General features: G+C 37.0%; 1 protein-coding gene across 6 annotated transcripts in view; it reads left to right on the top strand.

Annotated features, from left to right (window-relative positions):
- Positions 1-20,887, top strand: part of ARMC8 (armadillo repeat containing 8) — a 62,924-nt gene that overhangs the window by 22,891 nt on the left and 19,146 nt on the right. For 5 of the 6 annotated variants that reach the window (XM_027464021.3, XM_027464019.3, XM_027464017.3 and 2 more), the window contains 8 exons: positions 6,228-6,370; positions 6,472-6,569; positions 8,458-8,550; positions 12,412-12,471; positions 13,676-13,756; positions 17,453-17,528; positions 17,619-17,709; positions 20,456-20,516. In XM_027464021.3, coding sequence (XP_027319822.1) covers positions 6,228-6,370; positions 6,472-6,569; positions 8,458-8,550; positions 12,412-12,471; positions 13,676-13,756; positions 17,453-17,528; positions 17,619-17,709; positions 20,456-20,516 — 703 coding nt within the window. The remainder of the gene's footprint in view (positions 1-6,227; positions 6,371-6,471; positions 6,570-8,457; positions 8,551-12,411; positions 12,472-13,675; positions 13,757-17,452; positions 17,529-17,618; positions 17,710-20,455; positions 20,517-20,887) is intronic. The other variant, XM_027464018.3, reaches the window with a different exon arrangement.

Raw genomic sequence — 20,887 nt, 5'->3', positions numbered from 1 at the left:
TGATGGAATTTACGTAATTCTTTTAGGGGAAAAAATCATACAATATTAATGTAAGTGAAGATGTCTAAATGTTGCAAGAAGTTACAAGAGCTTTAAGCTGAGACTTCCTTTTGTTCCTGAAAGAGAAACTTTCTTTGCAATTTACTTCCCTAGAATTTGCAACATCCTAATACATCCCCTTGTAGAAGTAGAAGGGTATTTTTCTCTGTAATCCACCTGTCAGTTATGTGTTTGTGTTACTGAAGTGATACTTCACCAGAACTGGTCTAGAGATGATAAACAGTCACTTGAATTAAAAGATCTCGAGATACAAGGTACTATAACTTGAACACTTATTACCCTGAGCTCTTTTTCCACATGCCTGCTTATGGGGTTTGATGAAGTGCTGAAAATGTTCTGTTACTAACAGCTGAATTTCACCATCTCTTTGGTGGGTATTTTAAGAACTTTGGAGATTTTTGTGACAACTTGTAAGTGGAGTGGAATGGCAGAGAGTAGAAATTTCCATTATTTTTAGCTAGCTGTGTGAGGTCTATGTCAGAGCAGACTGACGAGGTCTAAATCACGCAGGTGTCTTCTGGTGAACAACTCTGATGCAATGCCCCCATGTCAATTATCTTCAAAAGGAAGGAAAATATGAACTACTTATCTCCCTCGCAAAGCTGCTGTGGTTATTGTTTGTTCAGCAGCTACATTCTTTAAAAGTTTTCTCCCTAATGCCTAGAATATTGCATGATGTTCCTAGATGAATCCCTGTCAGTTGTTCGAAATACCTTGTGCCTTCAGCTGACCTTATTTGCAGTTCCTAGGTGTAGCTGTTGATGGCGTTCATTGACATGTCTCTCTGGCTGGCTTTACTGTCCTATCTCATGTAGGTACAATTGCCTGGGTACCTTTACTGACAGCTGAGAAAGAGGCTGTAATGCATTGCTCTTAAAAGTGCAGCGATGGAAGAAATTGTGTTCCATATAAACATAAACATTTTACCGAAAGGGTTGTTAGACATTGGAACAGGCTGCCCAGGGAAGTGGTGGAGTCACCATCCCTGGAAGTCTTTAAAAGACGTTTAGATGTAGAGCTTAGGGATATGGTTTAGTGGGGACTGTTAGTGTTAGGTTAGAGGTTGGACTCGATGATCTTGAGGTCTCTTCCAACCTAGAAATTCTGTGATTCTGTGATTAGATTAGGGAAACCGTCTAGAAACTTGAAAAAGTCCAAATACTGTGTTCTAAATTACCTAGCAGAAACCTTGGATTAATGTTCATGAAGATGTTGCAACATCTTCCCATTAGGCTTAATTTCATTTTCTGTCCCATTGGGATGAGTTTTACTGGGGGATCACTGGCTGAAGAGTGAGTGAACAAGAATGTTAGCACCTTTTTGCATCTGCCATGCTTTTAGTATCTCCTCAAGCTCTACATAAAAGAATCCTGGTGAATCTAGCAGAGCCTTTTTCCAGTATTTTCCTCCACGTTCAGTGGGAGTCAGATGGCTGGCTACTTCAATTTCCGAGCCTCACACCAACACCCGTAGCTGGAGCTAAGATGAATACTACAGTAATTTGTATTTCTAAATCTCCAAAATCTGAATTGTAACATTCTTTTTCTCCCTATATGCATGCGCTATTTTTCTACCTTTTTATACTTTTAATCTCAATACATGGGAGGAGTGGATTACAAATTTGTGTCCTTTCTGAATTCGTCTGTGGCAGACCCTGGAAACAGCAAACCAGTCAAGGGTTGTGTTGTTGTCACAATAAAAGTATGCAGTCTTTGTAATGTTTAGAGGTAGTTTACTAATGCATAGTTTCATCTGTACCAATTATATGGGTTCTCTTCATTTGAATTCTTTAATAATTCTGGAGTTTGTCATCTAACTTGTTAATTTTCAGTGTTACTTGGTGTCAGTTCTCTCTTTAAAATAAAGCAACAGAAAATGTTATAATATGGATGTCGAGTTCTGTGGAAACCCTAAATTGAAACCCAAGCATATTTTAAAGATATAGGAAAGGATATTATTAATATTTCAAAAACTTATTGTATGTAAAAATCTGAACTTAAATTTTCATCTCACTGATTATAAAGCTGAGTTAAGTATTTCTATTTTAAACACAGAGACCATAGATTATAGTCAGCGTGTTTCATTTTCACACATCTGCTCCAAGTGTGGAGTGTTAATGGGAAAGAAAACAGCAATTATGTTCTTCGTAAGAGAACAGCCTTCAGGATTACGCCTGCTTTTGGATTTTGTAAAACCTCCTTTAAGAAAAAACAGAACTGCATGTTTTATGGTCTGACTGATCATTTCTGTGTACAAGGAACAGATTGATTATCAATAATTATCAATTAATAATTAATAATCCAAGACAGTTATTGGTGTGATGTGTACAGAGATGCATCTCAGCATTTTTTTCAGGATATTACTGAAAATGGAAGGAAATACTTTTGCAAGTCTAAACTGAAGTATAGGTTATTGAAAGCTTTTTTCATACACACACACACTCAGGAAAAAAGTGTCAGATACTGATGTTATCCAGTTAGTGGGTGACTGTGTATGTACCAGTGGTTACATCAGCGGAGTCTCCCTGTATTCCCCAGACAACTCAGTGAAAGACCGGCTTCTTTCTTGTCTTAAATGCCTTATTTAAGATTAGGTGTGTATGTGTGTATATATATATATATATATATTATTTTTTTTTCCCCTGTAACAAAAGTGCTTCAGATGATTCCAAACAGAAACTCAACATGTCTCCCAAGTTTTAATACTGGTTTGTGATAGTGTGTAAGCTTTCCTCTGCAGGGGGAGGGGAGGGATGCTGTTGGCAGCTGGCTTTGTCCCAGCGTTCTGATAAATATTTCCCTTATTTCCCATTTCAGTCTATAAAAAACAACCCACCTTACAGCATGCTGCAGGCTCATTTGTCCTGGCGTATGGCTGTGGATTTAGGGAGGATGGAGGCTTTAGGCTCATTTTGGAAGTTGTTTTGTTTGCTTGATGGCAACATTTCTAATCCATATGTGCTAAATTAAACTGAGTCAGTTTTGTGCTCCTGCATCATAAATGCATCATACTGCATCATGGGTCCTTGCTGATTTCTGCTCCTGGCTGGTCAGGATTGGTTGTTGTGTGTTTTCTAAATGCCCTGACTATTTGAAGTCAAATCCTTCAGGTTGCTATTTAAATAAATAAAAAAATAAAATAAAATAAAAAAGGAAAAAAAAAAAGCCAAACTTGTCATAAAGTACTACACATCATACAAGATGTGTAATTGTTTCTTAGCAGTGTAGTTACTAGAAGAATATTTTGAAATCTGCACTGCAAATGTTTGCTGTGTGTGTGGTAGCCAGAAATGGTCAAATGAAGTCAAGTCTTGGGTGTTAAAACAGCTGTACAGGTTACTGCAAAGAACTTACTCATCTTCTGATCTGCTTGTGGCAACTCCTGTCAGTTTTTTTTTTTTTTTTTTTTTTTAATGTAAGAGTTTTGGGGTTTTTCTTTGAAATTTGAGAATATCAATTAGAACAGTAGATGGGATTGCTCTGTCCATATAGTACCATGGTGTCCAAAAAGACATTGCTTCAAGGATCAGTTTTAGCCAGCATCACTCAGTGCATTTGGATTTTACCAAAGAAGCTTCTGTTTCCTGGCAATTCTTCCCTGACCTAGAAGGCTTAGATCAAAAGCAGCTATCTATAGAGAAGTAATGGTAACACAAGGTTATTCTGTTCTATTAGGATTGGAAGTGAGATGCTTCTATATTTTTGATAATTTTGCATAACCTTAATTATATATTTTACTTCTTTTATGGTTTTTCAAAAACAGCACTTATATTTATATTAAACGTTGCACAGCTGATACTTCAAAGAAGACAGCGCCAGAATTTTTAGTTCTAGAAGCATGTAATGTAATTGGCTGAAGTATGGTTTTTGTTCTTTTTCTATAAAAGAACAAATGTTTCTATGTTTTTTTCACATAGGTACAGTTAGAGTTTGCCCAAGTGTTATGTGAGCTGTGCTGTGTAACCACGGATAATCTGAGCCTTTTATCTATCTATATATCTATATGCTTTGTTCCATTGATGTTAAAGAGGTGCCCAGAGTGAAGTGAAAACCTTACGGCAGATCAGCTACACCGAGCCACTTGAGGCCAAAGTGCTCCAGGAAAGGTGACTGTTAGCTGTTCCCTGTCAGAAATTTTAGAAGGTTTATATATATATATGTGAAGGGCTAATATGCATGCAATGCAAACTTGATAACAAGTATGAATAGAGATTTATACAAGAAATTCAGATAAGTTTCTAAACATCAAGAGTAAATGATCTTTCAGATAAAACAGTGGGGGCATGGGGCCTTTTACATCCATTCCATGTGTGGAAAGGTGACAATAACAGAAGCGATTCTGAAATGTATGCTATTCTGAATTTACACCAGTCTGGTTCTTTGAATCTGAAAGAATTTGAAAGGAGGAAAGGTATTGGGGTTGATTGCATCACACATGCTAACTGAAGGATGGAATTACTGTTTTTGCAATTTGTGTTTGTGTTTTAGAGCTTTTTTTTCACTGTCAGATTAGCTACATCTGAAAAAGGGTGCAGTGGTGCTTTGGGTGACACTGGAATAACCTTATCTTCCTTGTTAGTATTTAACTTCATTTAGGGCAGAGCAGATTACTTTTGGATTGTACATCTACTAATTTTTTGTTCAAAAAAATGGTTAGCAAAACTGGATGATTGTTTTGCAGTTCTCCAAGACCTTGTTAGGTGATAGTTTGAGACGTAATGCATGTCCTGCTTCTAGGTATTGAAGAGACCTTTGATCTCAGCTCTATTCCTCTAAACACGTAGTTTTGTCTGTTGGCCTCTCATTCTAGGTTTTGAACTTAAGGGATTCTAAGAAGCAGATCTGCCTTATATTAGAGGGAAGCATGTGGAGTGGGTGTTTAAGATACCCTTCTGAGTACCTGTTTGTGAGGGGCTGATGGTACTTCCCTAACTGTCCCTTTCCAGTCCTGTGTTCCTAAATTGCATTTAGCTACTGTATGCCTGGTTATTTTTTTGCTTGCCTTTGATTTTGGCAGTCAGCTTTGGGAGGATTTTGTTCAGGGGTCTGTTCATCTGAGTAGCTAATTCTTTACCCTTCAGCAGTGGGATGGATGTTGATTGGTGCCTTTGTGCTCTGGGAGAAGGCTTTGGTGTATTACCTGGTTTTGGAAGAGACCCTTTCAAACCAGATGGAGCAGTGCATTACTACACTGAGACCATTCCTATCATCGCACAATAAATCTAGAAAAGAGACTGTGTATCTTGCATACACAGACGATTGTATCTCAATATCCAAGTCATCTTACCTGTTATAGTTCTGCTGAGACTTGTGATGAGGGAATCATTAGTTAAATGTATCTTATAAATGATGCCAATCTTAAAGTGATTATCTTTTGTGCTGGTACAAGGTAGGAATCTGGTTACTCTCTGGGCTCTTTGTGAGACTCGGATTGATACTGAAAGTGTTTGGTGACCTCTGCTGTGATTCGAGTGCTACCAATATAATCTGAAGTATGTAAGATCTCCTAGGTATCTTGACACTACAAATTATCCATAGTGCTTGAAACCCAAAGATACACATCTAGCAAGATGTTTGTTTTTTTTTTTAACGCTGAAGTGATCATGTTTACCTACTACTCAGCTACTTTTCTGCATATAAAACTTTTGTGGGCTTGCTTTATGTTCTTATAGGCTAATTTCTCAGTGTTCAAACTCCTAGCACCGATGTTAATGTTCGATGATGGAATTATTTTGCAGCTGTGATCCGGAAGAAGTTGCTGCCAAAGATAACACGCATCACAACAGCAGTAATCATTTCTCTAGGTGTTAGGAGTAATGTGTGAGGTTCCCTTTCCCACTGACGTCAAACTACAGACTCATTTCCTTTAATTCAAATTTGGGATCTTCCTGGTAACCTGAAAGACATCATCCTGGATCTCATTACAGTGGCATTATATTTTTAGAAAAAGCAGTGTGGTACCTTCCTAGCATAACAGCAAGTAAAACCTTTGTAGGAACATATAGTGTAAAAATACTCTCATGACAAAAATGTTCGATGTACTCTTTTGTTTGGATTTCATCCTTGTATTGAGGACTTTATCTTCTTTACATAGCAGGATTTAGATTACTTTTTTACTTAACTGACGAGTACTATTTGAATTTTCTCTAAAAGTAATTCTGTTTCCAGGTTGCTGTATTTGCTTCAGCAAGAAACCTCCAGCACAGAACTGAGAACAGAATGTGCAGTGGTCCTGGGAAGCCTTGCAATGGGTACAGAGAATAATGTCAAATCCCTACTAGACTGCCATATTATTCCAGCCTTATTGCAAGGTACTTTTTTCTCACTGTAATCTGCGTAAGTAAATGTTTCTAAAGTACTTAAATAAGCCAAGAAAATGAAGCTGAATATTAGTTTTTGCTTATATGTATAGGATTACTATCGCCAGATTTGAAGTTTATTGAAGCCTGCCTACGATGTCTCCGTACCATTTTCATTAGTCCTGTAACTCCAGAGGATCTCCTATACACTGTAAGTTGTAAGCAGATTATTCTGTCCTTTTAATTATAATGCTGTTCTAGTGTGTTAAAGCTTACAGAGTGAGAGCTTTCTAAAATTAACAGATAAAGACAAGAATCTGTTTTAATGGGTCAAATGTGCTACACCACAGAGGAATTCTGGGGATGTCATCAGTCTGTTTTGCTTTAACTTAAGGAAGGAGACGCATAAAAGTTTCAGAGACCTGTTAAGACTTGTGAAGATTTTAATGTGTTTTTCTTGTGAGCAAGGTTGGCTCATTAGCTGCTTTTCGTTTCTTGTAGAAATTTGCTGTTCTAGTTGTCATATGCCCAAAACCCAGTACCTGTTTAGTTTACCCACTACTGCAGGCTTACTTTGTGAGGGAGAATCAAGAAGACACTTTGTGATGGTTATGACCACCAGCGCTAATAAAATACACTTGAGGGTTTAATACCCAGTGTTGTCCCACAACCAAACCAACTCCTTGCAAGCCCTTGGACGCTGCACTTGAGAATCAGTCAGGGTGTTTGTTTATATGCCACGTGTAAAGGCAGAAGATCAGGTGGAGCTACTCTAAACCAGACTCTAAGAATACTGCTTAGAATAGTTTGTCCTTTGCTTTTCCTATGCACATAAGAATGCAATGAGCATGGATGTACAGCTGGTGTATCTGGAAGTACTCCAGTTCCTAGTAAGTAACTTTTCCTATAAGATGCTGAAAAGGCAAATATGTCTGCACTATGTCGATCCCTTCCAGTGATTAAGAAACAAACAATTGAAACAGAAGTCACTTTTGTTCTCTGCTTTCTGTTTTCTGTTGAGATGAACAAGTCTGGATTGTTAGCAGCAAAATTTTGTAAAGTAAGTCTGCTAAATTCACAATATTTAAACATACAAATCTTAAAAATAAATATTGAAAAGCTTTGTTTAATCTCAAATATGGATACAAATAGAGTAGGAGAGACTTAATGCATGTTTATTTAAAAATAATAAGTATTTAAAAGTAAGAAATATTAAAAATAAAAAGTATTATTAGAAACTTTCCAAATAATTGAGAAATAAAATGTCAGAAATCACTGTGCGTCTCTGAATCATAGCTGTTGGGCTACTGTTATTTTCATTATCATAAAAGTAGCTAATGAGTATGAAGATTTTGTTCTACTTGTAATCCACTTCTTCCCTGGTAAGAGAGTTACAATTTATTAGTCATTCTCCTGCAGGTAAAACAGAGTCTGATTTACTTCTGTACAGTCAACTTACAGTATAAGTTCTCTGGACAGGAAGAATCCTTGAGTTCTTTCATCTCCTCTGTTTGGCAGCTTTCATCTCATGGCAGTAGTTTAGTTTTTCAACCTTTCCAAACTAAAATGGTTGGTGTTCCTTTTAACATTATCCCCTCTGACTGAGAGCTACTAGTAAAAGTAACTGATGGCTTTAAAATGTTGTCATTTTGTACCTTGCCATAAGGCTTAAGAAGTAACTGGCTGTGTTGTCAGAAGGGAAGTTCTGTGTATAATGATTTTCTTTTGCTGTGATTTACTTGGAGTTCTTTTTTTGTTTTGCTTTCCCATGAAGTAAAGTTCCTGGACACAAAAGCAAGAGCTTTTATACCTGGCACTGACTCCTGTGTCATTCCCCTATCCTGCCTGCCATGAGGGTGCCTCTTAGAACTGTCACTTGTTTCTTAAGTATCTCCTGTACTACTTTAATAGTCTTGTGTCTTGACCTGATGGAATTGAGAACTCCAGTGTTCCATTCTGGAACAATTTATATTGGGAAATGAAGAATGTGGGATTAGGAAATGTATAGAATATGGAATTAGTACTTCTTTAACTAACAAACTGTTGACAAGCAATGCTGAAATGGTCTTAATAATTTTTCTTTTCTGGCTTCTTTCCAGGATGCTACAGTTATCTCCCACCTCATGGCACTGCTCAGTAGGTCTCGATATACACAGGAATACATATGTCAGATCTTCTCACATTGCTGCAAAGTAAGAAAGAGAATACATGTTCTCTGAGACTTGTGTTTCTAGCATATAAGAAACTGTATGAGATGATAATATTGTGGCAGGAACATAAGGACAGTAATGACTGAACTGCCATTGCTCTGGATTTGTCATGTTTTTTGGGGTTGATAGACGTTTCTATACAGTAAAACAAAATATGCAAATAAGTAATTTTTGGGGTGTCTCTGTGTATGTATATGACTACTAAATAAAATCAACAGTCTAGGCAAATATCAGTTCTCACTATTATTGGTATAAATGTAGGAAGACTTCATTTATTTCCTCGGAAGTTTCACAAAAGTGTGAGCATCTCTTTGTGGCTTGCATCTGCTTTCAAACCATCTGTTTTAAACCCAGAGAATGGTTTCTAAGAGGTGGTGTAAGCTGAGAGGAGAAACCATACTCTTCTCAATTGAGCTCTACCAGTTTCAGGTTTATCCAGATACATGTTCATTCCTGTTACATAATGCAATTCTCCTAATCTGGGAAAACTTCTAATTTAAAAACAGCAACAACCCCACCCCAAACACAGTTTTGTTCTCAGGCTGTCTTGTAGTCTTAAGACATCCTGATTTTCTGCACTCTAGCCCCGGTTTTCCCACACCACTGTTTTATTATATTATTATTGTTTCTTTTGTTACTATACCTGCGGGTTATTCACTAACAGTTTAAATTCAGCATAGAAAATCAGAATTTTATGGCATCTTTCCCATTTAGAAACAGTTTATAACTAAAAGATCTTAGACTGCATTTATCTGCTAGACTGAAAAATAAAAATATTCCAAAATTGATGTATTTATAAGTATTTACCTCCAAAAGTCTGTATTACTTCTTAAAAACGAGTCTTTGGAAACTGAATTGTTTCTTTGTTTTGCATGTATGTTTATCCAATTTCATGTCTTCTGTTAAATAAAACTGGGGACTGATTTAAAAATGGAACTCAGTTGCTAATATTTATAGAATTGTTAAAGCAAGTGTAGTAAGATAAAATCCTGCACTGGACTGTAGAAGTTCGAATCGAGATAATGTTGGGAAAGGAATTGGGTATTTTAAGAAGAAAAATGCACCAGTGGCTCTCCTTTCTGCCTGTTAGTTTTTTATATATATATTTGTAGATTTGGAAAGTCGTAGTGCCAAAAACATTGTAAAGAATAAAAAACCTAATAGGATTTGAATGAAAATGTCTGCTTCTCCTGGAGCTGCTTTTAAGTTGAAAATTAGAGCAGCTGGAACATCCAAGTGGTGTATCCTTCAGTCTTCTTATTGGGGGGGGAATACAAATTTGAGTAGGAATTAGTTGTTCATCCAGCTTCCCCTTATCTGGGGATGAAGAGAAGTGCTGTACGGGCATGGAGCAGGCAGTGGGAGAACGGCAATGCGAGCTGTTTTGTCTGATTGTTCCTAGTTACTGTCAGGTCAAGACACAAGGAAGTCCTGCCTGTCTAATGACAAACACGGGCACCTCGTGTTTAAATGGCCCTTAAACATCTCAGTAATAGGCTGAGTAACTTGAACTGTTGCAAAGTTGGGCCTTGTTGGCACACAAGAAAAATAACGCAGGACTGATTACATATGGAGGTACAGAACGCTTGTCCAGTCAGGGTTAGCTCGGTGGCAGCACAAACCCTGCTGGCTGTGTGAAAACTGCTGTGTAACTTCAGGTAGCTAACCCAATCTGAAAACAGTCACGGTCATCCTTTTCCAAATGAGTTGCTTCCTTTTAGCTCTGCTGACTCCTGCTGAGTTACATCGCAGATACATGGTTAACAAAATGTAAGCCCAGTCACACCAGAAGAGAATAAGAAAGGGCATATGAACCAGCTCTACTGTTTGCCAACACCTACTCCATCCCCAGAGCCTCTCTCAAACAAAACTCGCAGTGAATATTTTCAGAAATCCAAGTTTTTGGGAGGAAAAGGCTGATATTGTGAACAGACAGAAATGTGAACGCACAGGAAAAGCAGAGTAATGGCTACGAATCGTAGGACATATAATTGCATTTACAGAATAAATATTTAGCTATGTAGCAAAGAAAAATATTTGTGGTTGAGTAAACAGATCATTAGAAATGTTAAATTGATCAAGAACTCATTTCTCTCTTGTTCTGGCAAATGCATATCTTGAGTGCAGCTGTAAACTGTCCCCTTCTTATTTTGATTAATTCTTGGATTTCAGATCTGGTAATTAAGACAAAACATCAATTCTGTATTCTCAGACTTAATAAAGTGCATCTAGTAGAGTGAAGCAGGGGATTTTCTGCTTTGTGTGAAAAGTACATTCTTATCACTAAAAAATACTGAATATTTCTGAAAGTTTCAGTATTCAGAACATTTTAGTGAAGACTCCCCCTAAAAAGCCATGATTGAGAGAACCCTTATTTATTTTCCCTGAAGAAATGGTACTATAAGTATTGATGTGGTTTTTTTCACTCTTCGTGTTAATCGATTTATGCATTAAACAACTGATGACATATCTCAACTTCTCCCCGCCTTGTTTCTGCATACTCTTCTCTGCTTAGATCTTGTGCTTCGTTTTCTCTCTTCCTGGCCAGAGTCTTGTTTGGTCGGGTTTCTCAGGTTCCTCGTTTTGTGCCTGCTTGGATTTCACTGGAAAAGCTCAGATCTGTTCTCCTTAGCTAGGAAATCCTTAATTCAGGTTCCTAGCATATTGCTGTTGTTTTCTGCTTGTACGTCATGCTTTTACTGCTTGTCACTGCATTTTTAGAGTTAAAATTGAGTGGTGGAAAATGCTGACTCTGGAAAAGAGCCATTCTAAGCAAAGGCAAGTGTTGGCTTACAGGGGAGTGGATGCAGTTTTTAGCATACATAGTTAGGACTCTATCAACATACAAGCAAAACCAAGTGAACTGAAATCAGGTTGATGTGCAAGGCTTGTTAAAATGCAAGTCGAAACGTACTTTCTAAGGTTCTCTATCACAATTGATTTGTTTCCAGAGAAAGTGATGTGAGTAGGTAAGCTTTACTATTTTAATGGTCAAGTGAGAAAGATAAGGTATGCGTTTGGAAACAAACGGTAGGATGAACGATTTGAGAAGGTAGTGCTGGAAATTATATCTGAACGTGGTGACATCTCTGCATAAGTAATACATTCACCGCTGGCTGAAAATTAAAATCTCGTGTCTGGGAAAGATCCAGGATGAAGCCTGTAATCAGGGCCCATTCTGAGAATGTTTTCTTATGTGGTCCTAGGCCTGGTGCTGGATCCCTGAACCACGGTACATTTACATTTAGGTATCTGCTTTTAAAATTTCGTTATGGAATAAATTATTACACTGTTCTATCCTTCTTGAAAAATCAGCGTTTTATGATGGAAAAATATACAAGAAATATGACTTCTCTCTGGAATATTACATCTCTTGATTATATATGGAGAAAAAAATCCCTGAAATAGAACTGGCTTCTGCAACTCTGTTAGGATGCCCAGAGAGAAATGGAGTGAAAAGGCCTTGCTATTACACTGCTGTTGGAGATACTTGGAACTAGAACAGAATGATGCATTGTGATACCAAGCTTTCAGGTGTATGTTTGAAGCTGTCTCTGTTTCTGAGTTGGTACTCAACCTGACTGTGCATTGAGCAAGCAGGATCGGTGCGTACAAACACAGCGTGTACAGATTGGATATATTCATTACATCAAGTTACGCATCTATGAATGTGCCCAAGTGTTACCTCTGTACTTGCACCCCTCCTGTTTGCAGTTTACCTCTTCATCTCTTTGAAAAATCAGTAATACCCACGAATTACTAGAACAATCTAGGTCAATATGATTTTTTTTTAAAGTTTAAGTTCATTCATATTTTTCACATATTTTAATATCTGTTCTTCAGCTTCAACACTGGCATAGCTGCGGCTTTAAATCATTGCCTCAGCCACTTCTGTGTGCCAATGTAAGTTGTTTTCCTACTTCAACCATGCTATTTTAATTGCATTTTTTTGGTAGAAAGCTCTTGGTGGCAGTAGCAGCTGAAGCATCTCTTAAAGCACCAGATATGTTGCATCTAAAAGTAACTTTCATACTATTTTTTTCCTCAGAGGTAAGGGATGTTCCAAAACTGTTCCTTTGAACATAAAAGGAATCTGATTTCAGCTCTATCTCAGATGTGAAAATAAAGCGTCACTTATGCATACTGGGGTGTGTAGATATGCCCGTGAACTCAGCTGGGTTTGAATTTAAAATTAAGGAGTGAAGATGCTTTCTTCACTTGCAGATTAGTTGAGAAAATGTATCAAGGTATGATTAATGCTGTGACATTACAAAAGCTGAATTTAAATTGCGCATGGCTGATGTTTAATGCAAAAAAAATGACTGGAGTCATGAATCCACTTCTAAAGAAGTGTTTGTAAGTCACAGACCAGATCTCCCAAGAGACGCTGAGAGCTGTGGGCCCCACTGGTGTTTTGTGGTTTGTTTCTGACCTCATTGAGCCTTGTCATGCTACAGAATTTCTGAGACCTTTCTACTGCAGAATTCAGTACTTGTGTTTAATTCCAAATGCTTTTTAAATCTTGGGAAAATATTGATTTATCAGCCATTGTTGACTTAAGTCTCGAAGCCAATAAATGGGCGATGGCTGTCTAGATTTATGGCTAAATATGTTTGAAATTAAAATAATCTGTAGGAGGAAAATGTGAATCTGTTCTCAGTGCACTGTCACATTCTGTCTGGAAACGGTTTTAGAACTAATTCCATTTCTTCTGAAGTTAGAATTGCTGAAAATGTTTAATATTACACACACAAAAAAGTTAGTGACTGGAGATACTTTAAATGATTTATGGAGAAAGTTGGGAGCTTTCCATTGTTTCCAATATGAGGAATAGAAACATAAGTAGTCTATTCATGTTTCTTTATTTATGAAAAATAATAGTTTCCTATTGAAGTAAAAAGTTAAAATGATCACCAGAAAAGGGCAAATGCTATAAATTGGAGATGGACTTCTTTATTTAAGAAATAAAAGGTTGGTATGCCAACTGATTTCAAAGTACATGCTAGTAAATCTACCTTTAAATACTTTAAAAAAACGAAGCTATTGGAAACCTTATACATGTTCTTTAAAAATATATATAATTGCATTTTTATGTTTTTCTTTGTAGGGTCCAGATCACCAGACAATCTTGTTTAACCATGGAGCAGTTCAGAATATTGCACATCTGTTAGTCTCCACCTCCTACAAAGTAAGACATCACAATTATTTGGTGTTTTGTATGCTTTTATGACAGGAATGCCAGTGATGTTGATTTAAAAAATATATATATATATACATGTATGAACTAAAACTGTAAATATGTGTAATGTTCATTTCTAGAATAAAAATTGGTTTTACCTGCCATATGGATTTCTATCAAAATGAGACCTATTATTTTGGAATGCTCTGTTAAGTTAGAATATCATTAATTAAAACAGAGCTGGCATTTGTTGATCTGACAGAGAACAGTCACTTGGCAAACCAAGTGACTGTCTAATATGCTGAATGTTACATGATTAAAAAAAAATAAATCAGAAGAAAAGCAAAGGTGAACTGTCTTAAACAGAAGTCATCCTTAAGAAAACATGAACATGGAATCTGTGAAGGCCACCAGCTACCAGTGTTTTCTGCTCACACATCTCAGCTCCATCCTCTTATGTTTTTGGGAAGTCCATCCTTGGCTATCTGAAAATACCACTGCTGGGAAGAAGCATCATAGTGTACGCATATTGTGGTGGCAAGGAGGGTCAACTACCTGTGTTCAGTCTGAGGCCAAAATTTCAAATCCTAAGCATAGCTATAGGAGTCTGCTGTAAATTACTTAAAATGTTTGAGTGTGTGAAGTGCTTTCCAAAGCTTTTCAGTGTAACTTGGTGTTTTGTTTGTTGTTTTGTTTTTTTGGAGAGCTAGCAGATACCTGGTATGCAAATAATTTTGAAATCTGTCAGAAGCCAAGCCTGTGATCTCTAAGCAGTCAAATTGTTATGGACTTTCTTATGAAGGTATCATTTATTCCCTCCTCCCCAAATGTATGAATATCATCATTCTAAAAATTAGAAACACATGAAAGCATCTTTATTTATCCAGAGTTATTTTTATTGCAATATCTAATACAAAATATCTAATGTTTCTGTGCCATTTTTCTTTTGTTGAAAAAAGGCTGTTCGCTGCTTGATGAAGACTAGAGAACATAATTGTTCTTGTCTTATTTCGGTCTGCAACCTAATACAGAACAGTCTCAATAACTGAAGTATCTTTCAGCAGGAAAGCAAGGCTTCAAATAAGAATTTCATGTAAAGGGAAGCTTGGTGTTTTGTTCCAGGGCCTAATTATCTTATGTGGTGGTTTTTGTTTTTGTTGGATTTTGTTTCTTTTTATAAATCCAGTTGGAAGTATGCTGTCTTTAATGTTTTGTTAGTGAGACTGACAGATTTCTGCTTTCTGTCTTGTAAAACTTCTGTAAGAAGTTTTCACCATGATAGGGAACATTTTGTTCATTCTTCCATCAGCTGATTTTTTTTTTATCAGCTTGTGTTGTAAGGTGAATTTTCCAAGCCATGTATCTGTTTGAACCTTCCCTGATTTTTTTTTTTTTTTTTTCCCTTCAGCTTTTTTAAAATAAAGAAATAGGAGCTTGGTAAAATTTTCAAGTTGCTTTTTCACCAACAAGATACATGTAGTGTTGCATTAAAATACATATTTAGTCCTACCTAGGATGATGTAGGACTGTTTATTCCTTTGCTAGTTTGGTCAAACTTTTAAATTCTAGGTGTAAGGGCTCAACCACTTTGTTGCTTTTCATACACTTCCCTCTATTAATACTCCCAAGGTTAACAGCGTTATTGTTATCTCAGCTGCTTTCTTAGCATTCTCCATTAAATAGAAATTCTTGGCCTTCTCATGTAATTGATGCATATTTGTGGAACACAAGCTGTTTCATTCTCATACTTAACTACCCAGTTTCTTAATATTTAGCCAAATAAATAAGAGCATGACAGGAAACAACATCATTTAAAAAGCTTGCACATTTTTAATACTTGGAGTAGAGGCCAGTAAGGTATCTCAAGTGATTTAGTTGATAGGACCGTACCAATAAATGTCAGAAACCCCCTGGAATGGGGTTTCGGTTCCCATGAAAAGAGTTTGTGTAGGTCTGCCAGGAGAATTGCCAATTATTTTTCTTTGGTGTTGGGATTTCCCCTTCTGCTGTTGATGATGTGAGCATCTTTCCCACTTGTTATATCATTCCGAGTGTGCATTTTTCACCAGTAAGATGTCCAACACAAAGGGATTACAGCTTTTACAGTGCAATGCAGAAAATCTTTTCAAGAGCATATTTGCATGTTTTTCCACATCCTTGCATTGTGTTTCGCATGTAACTACCGAAGTAATTGCCATTAAGTAGACAGTACTAGAAAAGAGAGTAATCGTAGTAATTTTTAAATCTTCTATTAATAGAGCAATATCACAAAATAATTAACTTCAAGGTAGACTTCAGTGGTTCTGATTAGAACATCTATAATGCCTTCTCCCACCTCCCACCCCCCTGCCCTGCTGTTTCTTCTGGCTTGAATACAGCACTTCAGCTGTGGGTTTGACTCTTTTCAGTGCTTTTTGATATACAATCTCTGTTTCCGGCTGCTTTGAAGCACGCACTGTATTCATTAGATCATCTGAGAAGAAATGTTGTCAAATGAGGCTTTTGTTCTGAAGCCAGATATCCATTTCTGCTATCCATTTTTCCTTAGTAAGGCTTCACTGCTACCGATGAGAAGAGATCTTACAGTGGCTGTAATGAGATATTATAAAATAAGCGCACAGAAGTTTTATTGTCTGGGCTGTTGTTATCTACTTTTGGATTTCTATGTTCCTAGGACTTTTTTTTGAGGGAGGGTAGCATGAGCCTAAACCAAACTTGCAGTAATTGCAAATGCTTTCTTTAGTGACAGGGTTTTTTAGGTCAAAATTTTGTTCCATTTGCTTTGTTGTCATACTAAGCATGTGGTAAGAGGAACATGGAAAGACATGGACACAGCTGACCTATGTGGAACTGTAGACGGTGAAGTCAAAGTCTAATATTTGAAATAAATTAGATTCTTTATCTGGGAAGATGATAATGAATGGTCTTCCCTGTGTAAGAAAAGAGGTTTTAAGGGCTTTATAGCCTCACCTGACTAGGTAACCAGGAAGGTTTGATGGTTAAATGGTTTCAGAGTATAGGTTGCCCAGAGAGGTTGTGGGGTCTCTCACCTTGGAAATAACCATCTGGACATTGTCCTGGGCAACCAGCTCTAGGTGGCCCTGCTCCATCAGTAAGTTGAACCAGATGACATCTGGAAGTCCCTTCCAAGTTGCAAATCGTTTGTGTACAGGTGATAACTGAAGTTGTGTAATAGCAGCACAACTTACGATATATATTTGCTTTAAGATTAGTTTAGAATCAGTTCTACGGGATGGTTCTCTTTAGATGTTTTTATTAAAAACACCTTTAAAGACTTCTGAAATATACATCTTAGTGGCATGTGGTTTAGATTCTCTTGGGTACTTACGAGTCCTCAAAAGACTTTAGTATTGTTCTGATACCTCCTTTTTTTTGTTGTTGTTTGCATGCTTATGAGTAACCACAAATGAAAACTAGTGTTTCTGAAAGGCTGGTTCCCACCTGCCAGCCCTGGCTTGCCTCTTTTTCATGAAAAGTTCACAACATCAAATCTAGAAAGGGTAATTCCAGCAGGGAGATCACAGCAGTCAATCTGTGAGTTAGATGTTTCCATCTGCCTTTTATCCATCGTCAAACAATCTTATTGATAAGACAGTAATTTCTCTAAGCCTATACAACAGTATGGTCCAATTTTGCTGTTAAGTTAGCATTTATGTTTATGTTTCATATCATGTTTTTACACAGGTTCGAATGCAAGCCTTGAAATGCTTCTCAGTTCTAGCCTTTGAAAACCCACAGGTATCAATGACTCTTGTAAATGGTGAGTATAATGCAATGATTACTTGTTTGACACTTATTTTATTGACTGGTTGAATTAGAGTTGTTTTGAGTTCTCTTTCATCTCTTGCAGTGTCAGTTGATGGAGAATTGTTACCGCAGATTTTTGTGAAGATGTTACAAAGGGACAAGCCTATTGAAATGCAGCTCACATCAGCCAAATGGTAATTTTCATCAGGAATTAAAATGAAATAGTGTACAGTTTAATACTTTTTAACTGTTGCTTTTTTCCTTCTTGCAAAGTTGTATGTGAACTAAAACTTCAGGTAGCGATAATCACAGATATTATTACATTACCTAAACCCTTGAAGAAATTGTTCTCACCTAGTAAGCTCACAGCATAACTTCCACTTTTCGTTGTATGTAAACAAGAAAAAATAACAACAACAAAAACATTGGTGGGCAGCAGTTTTACCAGGAATGTTTATTCATACATGGATTCGCTTTCATACATGGGTTTACATGGAATTTGCTTATGTTAAGTTTTACTTTAAATAGGCTATGGTCAATTGTGTGTCCTTACAGAGTATAATACCAATTTAATACTTAACAGGTGTTTTAATTAAAATAATTATTTTTAAGCTTCATATGTTCATACAGCAGAATTAATGTTATTAATTTTATAGTTCAAATCAAACTTTCCCTTTTGGTGTAGGCAGGTTCCTCCGTGAGTAACAGTAGGGTTGCTCACTTCATAAGCTGAGAATTGACTCTGCTTAAGATCCTTACCCATCTGTTTTGTTGAAGATGATGGAATAAATGACCCAGGTGATTTAAGAGAGAAAATTACCTGTCATTATAAAGTACTAAAAGCAATCATAAGTCAAGAGTTTGGCTACTGATATACTGTTCGATTTGATCTCTTCTAATTCTCTGCATTTACAACTTTCATTTTGGATTTTCATGGCTTATTTTTGAAGTGGGTCAGTGAGTTCTCTGGTTCAATTCACCAAACAATTTCACTGACACTTGTGTTAGTGCAAAGGTTTTAGTTTCAGGGTGAGGAACAAGTGGGGTAGATACGATGGTCTCTTTTGTTCATGTTGCCATGCTATGATGACTTAACCCATTCATGAAAGTAGTTAAAAAGAATTGGGGAGGGTAGCGTTGTTTTAGGAGGGTAGTCCCCCCCCCCTTTTTGGGAGGTTGGACTGGGAACCTCCCACACTACTTTCCAACCACAGTTGGCTATGTAGTCTGGTTTTACTGGTTTTGTTAAAGTAGTGAAGAAGGCAAGGTAAATCACTTGTCTTGTAGAAGTCTGTTGCAATTGATTTATTTGTTTCTTAGACCATTCAGAGAAGATACAGATAATTAGGATTAAAATTTTAATTTTAAGTATGAGAAATTATATATATATATACACGTGTGTGTGTGTGTGTATATATATATATATATCTTAGGTCAAGCTATGTGGCTGTTGGCAGGCTGGAGTTAAAAATGTGTTCTGAGTTTGGATTGTCTCCTTGTTGTGGGATGAATGCTCTCAGGTGTGCTGGTGTTCTTTACTGACCTGCTTCAGACTGGAAGGAGCTGGGTGGAGGATCTCATCTGTTGCTTTGCAGTACTTTTGGCTCAGATAGACTTCTGAAGGCATAGGAGAAAAGGGCACAGTGAAAGCACAATAGGGAATTGCAGGAAAAAGGAAAACAATCCAATGTCTTGTTTCAGACTAGGTTTCTAATTGGTCACTGGGCAGTCATCTTTCTTAGTAGGGCATTCAAGGCTTCAGATTCTTAATAGTCTAAGGCCTTACAGAGACCTACTGGTTTTTCTTCTTTAAGTCCACTCCTGCTTGATTCCCTCCAAGTCAGTATCTCTTCTTTCCTCTCTGTTGTTCTAGGGAGAGTAGTAGATGAAATTGTCACAGGTCCTCTTTTTTTCTGCTTCCAAATTAGACTTCACTTCTGCCATGCCAGTTTTGGTCAACTAATGCAGAGCTCCATTCTGGTTTATTAGTAGAGTCCTTGGTGTGCAGAATTAGAGTTCTTTTTGTGAATTTATGAAGCCTTTTGTTAAATTTCTGTTTGAATCCAGACTGGCATACAAGGATACCCTAAGAAGGTTCCTTTGTTTTTCAACAATTGAAATAGACCTGGAAGACCTGAGTTAAGACCTCGATTGAAATGGAGTAAGGATCTTTCATTTGAGCAGCAGTGTTGGCACAGAGGGAACAATAGTAAGCCTCTTGGAGGAGCGATTTGTACCTAAAAGTGGAGCAGCAACATTTTCTACTAAAATTACTGGAATTGCTTCCATCTAAGCCAAGCCCATCTTACCTGAAGTAAAAATACTTTAACCTACTTCATGTCTGAATCTGAGCCGCTTTGTCCAACATAGGATCTAGCTAGAGTAAATGGCAACTGTCAGACTCGTGCTTTTCTTTTTTTTTTTTTCTTTTCTTTTCTTTTCGTTAGTACCTGTGGACAAGCATCAGAACTGTACCACATCTTCTAAGCTAATGCAAGTCATGTATGGTTTTTGACCGAGCTGTCAGACTGTCAACCCTATATTGACTCTTTCCTTATTGTTTTAAGTGCTTGCCCATGCTGTGGGCGGCACAGGACAGCTCTGTGGATATTGCTGCTTTATCTTAGTGAAGGTTGTGAATCTTGTTTTGTTGGTGTAAGAGGTTTGTGCATCAGTCAGACTTGATGGTTAGACCTTTTGTTTGACAGGTGTGGTGTACATATAGGTTGGTGCTCCAGCAGGATGTTCTGTGCTATAAATCTACCTGCAAGTCTGCCTGTAGTAATTTGCTCATGTTCCCAAGTCTAGTAAACACAAACGTATTGAAATCAACAGTAGAGCAGAGGGGAGTACCTTCCATTAGTGTAGCTGATTTTTCTGCAACATCTTAAGTGCATAAAAAACAAAGATAGGTGAACGTGTTTTATTATGTTCTTGCAGCCTTACTTCCATGTGCAGAGCTGGAGCAATACGGACAGATGATTCTTGCATTGTTCTTAAGGTGAGCTGGTTAAAGTTTTCTGTTGAAAGCAGTTTTCTCGTGTGAGTCTGTGTTTTTATTTGTCTAGTATATAAAGTAAGTCTGTTATACTGAAGATTTCAAAGTACCAAGTTTCCTTGATATTTATTAAAATATTTTTTTATTAAAATAAAAATCAGTAACCTTAATTTCCCATTTGTGCCTTTAAGCTTTTGTAGTAACATGGCTCTTTTAAGAATTTTAAAATAAATAATCATACCAAAGGGTCCATATCCAGGAATAACTGTCCCAAAGTTGATTATCCCACAGCAATTTGAGGTTTGTAATCATTTAAATTACTGTTCTCAAGTAAAATGGAAACAGTGGTCCCTGTTTATAAACAAGGCACTGCC

This window comes from Anas platyrhynchos, chromosome 9 (assembly GCF_047663525.1).
Source record: "Anas platyrhynchos isolate ZD024472 breed Pekin duck chromosome 9, IASCAAS_PekinDuck_T2T, whole genome shotgun sequence".
Taxonomy (NCBI): Eukaryota; Metazoa; Chordata; class Aves; order Anseriformes; family Anatidae; genus Anas; species Anas platyrhynchos.
Note: the sequence above shows the minus strand (reverse complement) of the source record. Positions and strands in the feature narration are given on the sequence as shown.